At 62.4% G+C, this 6,697-nt stretch overlaps 1 protein-coding gene across 1 annotated transcript; it reads right to left on the reverse strand.

Annotated features, from left to right (window-relative positions):
- Window positions 1-913: 913 nt before the first annotated feature.
- Window positions 914-2,596, reverse strand: FOXC1 (forkhead box C1; the record flags this gene model as incomplete). The annotated part of the gene is made up of 1 exon (XM_079533760.1): window positions 914-2,596. The coding sequence occupies one exon, from the start codon at window positions 2,594-2,596 to the stop codon at window positions 914-916; it is 1,683 nt and encodes a 560-aa protein (XP_079389886.1).
- Between the last annotated feature and the right edge of the window lie 4,101 nt (window positions 2,597-6,697).

The raw sequence follows: 6,697 nt of genomic DNA on the forward strand, positions 1-6,697 counted from the left end.
TCTAAGATCCACCACGGGGTTTAGAAACACACGCGGTGCGTTTCTAGAAATAAATACGCGAGCCTTCTTTAAACAGAGATCCACATTGAAATCCCGCTTACAAACATCGGGGTAACGCGTAGGGGCCGCCCCATGTGCGTGCACCGAGACAGCAGCGCAGGGACCGGGCTGGGGCCGCACGCCGTTCTCGGCCATTTATTGAGGAGAAAACGCGTCTGTTTGCTCGCCAGCCCCGAGCTGCCCCGGGAGGAATTTGTTCCCAGTGAATGGGATGAGCCGAGAGAGGGGAACACAGCGCGGAAGGGACAGAAATGGGATTTTTGGACCTGGGGTGCCCGGGATTTGCGCGGAGGGGACGCGCAGTGCCGTCGCCCCTCGGGAGCCACGGAATCCTTTTCTTCCCCTCTCAAAGCAAAGCGTGAAAGTATGCAGACGTGGGCAGGGTCATTCCAACTGAACGGTAATTTATTAATAAACAAACAACGCGATACCTTCGGGATATTTTCAACGAAAAAAAAAAACAGGAAAAAATATTGATAGAATAAGATTAATACAGTTTCCCTTTTTTATATATATAGAGTGAAAAAAAAATATCAGCGTTTCAGTCCGTGTTAACGACACTTCTCGGGGAAGGGGAAACACTTTGTGGCGTTTGGTCCGCACCATCCAACTACAAATTAAAAATAAATTACTATGTGGCAATTTACACTTTCAAACAAGTCCTTGTCCGGGGGGGAGGGCGGGTGGGGGTGCAGAAGCGGGGCGCGGCGATACCTCACGGGACGGGACGCGGGGGGAGAGCACTGCTGGGAAGCGATCAACCAAAAAAAAAGCGACACTTACGTGGGAGCGGGCACCGCCGTCCTCTCACCGCTCCGCACGCGGGCGGCGGGCGGCGGGCGGCGGGCCGCGCTCAGAACTTGCCGCAGTCGTAGACGAAGGCCCCGGAGGCGCGGTACAGCGGCTGGCTGCCGGGGAACGCCATCTGACAGCTGCCACCGCCCCCCGCTCCTCCGCCGCTCCCCGCGTTGCCGCCGCCTCCTCCGCCTCCGGGCGAGGCGCTGAGCCCCATCCGCGGCGCTTCGAAGACGTCCCGCGGACCGGCGGCGAAGCTCTGCTGCGGCCCCGCGTAGCCCAGCTCCCCCGCCGCCGCCGCCGCCGCCGCCGCCGCCGCAGCCGCCTGGTTGAGGTACCAGGAAGCCAAGCGGCCCTGGTGCGGGTGCGGGTGCGGGTGGTGCCCCTCCTGGTGGCCGCCCCCTGCCCCGCCGCCGCCGCCGCCGCCGCCGCCGGGGCCGCCGCCGCTCCCCGCGCCGCCGTTGGCCGCTCCGCCGCCGCCCCCTCCGGGCATGGCGTAGTCGGGCAGCGGCTCCTCGGCGGGGCTGGCGGCGGGCAGGTGGCCGCCGGGCCGCTCGTTGCCCCCCGCCGCCGCGTACAGGCTCATGGCCTGCATGTTGCAGTGGTAGGAGCCGGCGGCGGCGGCAGCGGGCTGGCCGCAGGGCGAGCCGTATACCGCGGAGCTGTGGCCCGGAGAGTAGGCGCCGAGCGAGAGGGCGGGCGGCAGCGAGCTGCGCGGGGCGGCGGCGGCGGGGGGCAGCAGGCCGGCGCCCAGCTCGGCCGCCTGCGGGGAGCCCCGCAGCGAGGTCATGATGTTGTCCACGCTGAAGCCCGGCCCGTGATGGTGCGGAGGGGGGGGAGGAGGAGGAGGTGGAGGAGGTGGAGGAGGCGGCTCGGGGCCCTCCATGCCGAGGGAGCGGGCGGCGGGGAGCGCTCCGCCGCGGGGGCTGCCGCCGCTCGAGAGGCTGCTGCTGCTGTCGGGGCTCTCGATCTTGGGCACGGCGCCCAGCGGCGGCGCGGCGCCCGGCGGGGACACGGCCTGCGGCGGGGAGGCCGTGCCGTTCTCCGTCTTGATGTCCTGGATGCGCACCGGCGGCGGAGCGGCCCCGGCCGCGGGAGGGCCCCCGCCCTCGGGCTCGGCGCCGGTGGCGGCGGTGGGCGGCGGGCGCGGCGGCGGCGGAGCATGGTCCTTGAGGTGCAGGCGGTCCTTCTCCTCCTTGTCCTTGACGGCGTCCTTCTTCTTGAAGCGGCGGCGGCGGCGCAGGAAGCTGCCGTTCTCGAACATGTTGTAGGAATCGGGGTCCAGCGTCCAGTAGCTGCCCTTGCCGGGCTTCTTGTCGTCGCGGGGCACTTTGACGAAGCACTCGTTGAGGGACAGGTTGTGGCGGATGGAGTTTTGCCAGCCCTGCTTGTTGTCCCGGTAGAAAGGGAAGCGCTCCATGATGAACTGGTAGATCCCGTTGAGGGTGATCTTCTTATCGGGCGCGTTCTGGATGGCCATGGTGATGAGCGCGATGTAGCTGTAGGGCGGCTTCACCATATCCTTGGGCTGCGGCGGCGGCGTGTAGGGCCCGTAGGCGCGGGCCATGCCGGCGGGGTACTGCTCGTGGGCCGGGTGCGAATACACGCTCATGGGGGCCGGCATGGCCGCGTAGCCCCCGCCGGCCGCCGCCGCCGCCGCTCGGTAGTAGCTCTGCTCCCCGCCGAGGTACGGCACCACGCCCAGGGAGTTGGGGCTGGACACGGAGTAGCGCGCCTGCATGGCCGCCCGGCAGCCGTCCCCCTCCCTCCCTCCCGCCGCGGCGAGCAGCGCGGCCCTTCCCCCTCCACCCTCCGCCGCTCCGCGGGGCCGAGCAGCGCCCGGCGGCCGTGCGGCACCCCCCGCCCCCCCCGGCGGAGCGAGGGACGGAGGCGCCGGGCTCCGCTCTCGGTCTGCTCCGCGCGAGGCGGGGGGGGAGGTCAAAAAAGCGGGGAGGGGGCAAAAAGGGCTGCGAAAAAAGAGAAACGGGGGAGGAAAAAAAAAAAATGAAAAAAGGAAAAAAAAAAAAAAACAACAAAAAACCAGCAATCGCAGCGGAGAAGGCAGCTCCCAACGCAGGAGGGGGATTAAGGAAAGAAAACCTTTGCGACGCAGCTCCCGGCTCCGCGTTCCGCAGCGAGCTGTCTGCAGCGGGGACCCGGCTCGGGGATGGGTTCTGTGGGGCTTTTTGAAGCGAGCAGCAGCAAGAAAAAATCCACCGTCCGCTCCGCCGGCGGAGCTCCGCGCTTTCTCTCCTCTCTCTTTTTTTCAGTCTCTTTCTCGGTGCCGGGCTGCCTTGGGACGCATCGGAAAAACTCCTGAACTTTTGAGCATCCGTCACCGCCGCGAGAACTTTTTTACGCACTTACGGTTTTCTCCTTTTTTTTTTTTCTTTCTTTTTTTTTTTTTTTTTTTTTTTTTTTTTTTCCTCCCCTCTCTCTCCGCTCTCTCTCTTGCTCTCTCTCTCTCTTTTTTTTTTTCTTTTCCTCCTTTTGCAGCGGCTCGGCCCCGCCCCGCCGAGTCCGGACGGCCAATAGGGGCCGGGAAACACCCGCGGCTCTGAATGAGGAGGGAAAAAAAACGAGACCGGGCTGAAAAAAAAAAAAAAAAAGAGAGGGAGAGGGAAAAAAAAAAAGGAGAGAGGGAGAAAGAGAGACGGGAAAAGAGCTCCCGCGCAGCGCCGGCAGCCGTGGCTCTCGGCTACGGCCACACACGCCGAGTCTGGGGCTTGAGCGGGGCCCCGTCGCCTGCGCGCATTTTGCGCACATTTTGTGCGCGGGGGGTGGAGGGGGGGAAGGAGAGCACCAAGGCCGCGTGAGCGCCCACCCGTGCGCCGTACGAGCGCGGACAGGTCCATGCGTTTCACCGATGCACACACACACACGCGGAGCTCTCCGCCACGCGTGTTTCTCCCCCTCCCCTCAATTAATTGTTATTATGTTCTCTGTTCGCCCCCCGCTTTCCCTCAATTTGTTATTATTATTTTCTCTGCTCACCCCCTCCCGCTGGCCTTTCCCCCTCCCCGCATTCCGGATCCTCTTCCTCTCCCCACGCCCGTGGGCGCGGAGGGAATATTCGCACGGTGTACGGACGCGGTGCGGTGCGCGGCTCTGCTCTCCCTGGGGGGGGGACACCCTGCGCAGAGCCCGAGGTGCGGCGTTTGTGCCCCACTGCGGTGCCGCTTTCCGCTCCGTGCGTGTCAGGTGTGTGTCACGGGAACGAAAAGAAATAGGCGCGGGAAATGGGATGCTCCTGATACCGTTTGGCCGGACCTCGTGGCTAGAATTGATTCGTATTGATGCTGCCTTTGTTGAAATGTCTGAGAGCGTACATGGGCTGTAACGGGATGTTGGGAATAACTCTTCAACGGGAGCGCAGAGGCGGCGAGGGGTGAGGGCTCGGTTCGTTCTTTTCCAGCATCCCCCTCCCTCTCCCCGGTAGTTGCTCCATCGGAGCGAGGAGGATTTCATTTCGCCGTTTAAACCCGGGAGAACCGCGTCCGTGTCCTGCGGGACAAGTCCCGGCAGCCCCGCGGGGACCCGAAGCCCGTTCCGCTGCCCTCGGCCGCTGCCAGCCGGGACCCCGCTGGCGTTCGGAACCGGTCGGCCGGAGGAAGGAGCCGAAATCTGTTTTGTGGGGCGGCATATGTGGGGGGAATGACGCTGAGAGCGAGTTGGTGCGAGGCATCGCTCACCCGAGCGTGTGACAGCGCCCGTCGGGCCGAGGACCCCGGGGTTCCCCCGGTTCCGAGCCCCTTTCACAGCCTTTTGCTGTGGGGACGCATCCTTCGCTCGGTTCGTTCCTCACACAGCACAGAGCCGTTGGTTATTCAATAGGCACACGCGTGCTTTCAGTGCAAGGAACCAAAGAAGTAATTTATACGGGCTGATATCTGCTCCTTTTCATATTCAAACGTCGCGGGTCTCCTCTTGGTAATAAATGTCAGCGCTGTAAAAGGGAATACCCGGTCCTACACAGCCGTGGTGTTTCACCGTCTGCAGTCGCTCACCTGCTGCTGCCCCACTGCGCGTTTCCCCCTTTCCTTCACGACTGCAGAACGAATAAACGTGCGAGCACTGCGCTGTTTATCCATCCCAACACTTGGTATTTTCAAAAACCGTGTGTCCGTCCCAACACTCGGTATTTTCAAAAGCTCTCTCTTATTTTGCTGAAGAAAAAAAAAAAAAAAAAAAAAAAAGAGAGAAAAGAGAAAAGAAAAGGCAGAAAGAAAGGGGGGGAATAAAGGATCTGTCAGCACGTCCCCACGCTCCCGGGCCGTGCGATGTTCCCACGGCGTTACCGCGGACACAGTCGTTCCCATTCGCTGCGCGCTCGCTGCGCGATGGACCCTTTGCTCCTCCGGCGATGTGCGGGGCTGTGCCAACACCCGGAGGTTTCAGCTCAGGGAAGAAGGAAAGGGGGGCATTAATCCGGCGTGGTTTGCATTCAACCCGTTTTGCAATAGCCCCTCTGATTCTATAATTGTGAACTGACGCAATTGCCGGCTGCGTGCTAAGCTACATACCTCGCAGCAGCGCGACTCTGGTTTCTGCATGCGGGGCACAAAAGTCACCATTGTGAGGAGCGAGAGTGGCATGTTCGTACGGTGATATTTGGTGCGAGGGCGGCAGGAAGGGCGCCTTTCCCACCGCTTTCTCGGATACCACCCAGAAAGAGGTCTCGGCGCTGGGCTTTCGCCTCCCCGAAGGGCTCCAGAAAGCGCACCCAACGCGGCCTCCGGCTGCCGGCATCGCTCGGTGCCCCACACGGAGCGGGGCTGGAGCCGGAGGGGCCGGGGCCGGGCTCGGGGACCCCGCCGGGCAGCGTCGGGCCGGGGGAGCCGCGCCGCGGGGCTCGGCGCGTGTGTGGCCGCTGGCGGCCGTATTTACGGAGATGTCAGTAAGAAGGATGGCAGCGGAGCGCTGGGCGGAGGGGCCGCCGTCTGACCTGGGCAAAGCCAGGTGGGCCCCCCCGACTCGCTCTGGGAGACCCGGGGGTGACCCGCCCGCCGGCCCCGGGCTGTTTGTGTTTAGACGGAGTCAGAGCTGCATTTCTCTCTTTCTTTTGGCTCCCACATCACAGCGGCAGCACTGCAACTCCGAGCCCAGCCACCCAACCCGGCTCTTCGCATCTCAGGATGCGGCTTTCCGCGTTCCGCAAACGGAAGGCAGGGAGAGCAGCTCTCATCTTTTCGGGGAGGGGGGAGCAGGAGAGAGGCCATCCCCCCAAAATCTGTGCTCAGCTCTATGCCAGACCCACCCACTCCGGTTTGGCAGCACTGTACCTTCTGCCCTTGCAGTGCTGCGCGGCCCGAGCTCAGGGGCTGTGTGCGCGTTTTGTACTTTATTTGTGCTTGCGTTTGTGTTCGTATTTTTGTTTCTGTTATCGTGGGCTGACGACTTCACAGCTGAGTCGGAGCACTATTCCAGTCCCGGGTGGCTTTTGTCTTTAAGACATAAACAACACAACTTAATACGAAAATGAACTCTCCATCCCTCCGGCATCCTTTAGGCTCTCATTCTTGAATGGGAAATGAATTGCCCTTCACCGTAAACGCAGCAGCGCTCATCGGCTTCGTGTATTTCACGAACGCAACGCCTTCGTTTCACCTTTGGTGTCTAAAGGCGAATTTCGCATTTAATTCCCAGAACAGAGCCGGGGCCATGGACCGGTCGGAACCCGCGAGGTTCCTCGTCCCGTCCGTGTGACACACAGGTGTCGCGGCACCAGGAGCGCAAACAAAACCGCGCTGAGAGGAACTGCTCGCGTTCTTTCTGCACTCGGGGCAGAGCGGTGTCACACAGAAAACACTAAGACCAAACCGACCCGCAGCCGCATAAATCC

This window comes from Tetrao urogallus, assembly GCF_951394365.1.
Source record: "Tetrao urogallus genome assembly, chromosome: 3".
NCBI lineage: Eukaryota > Metazoa > Chordata > Aves > Galliformes > Phasianidae > Tetrao > Tetrao urogallus.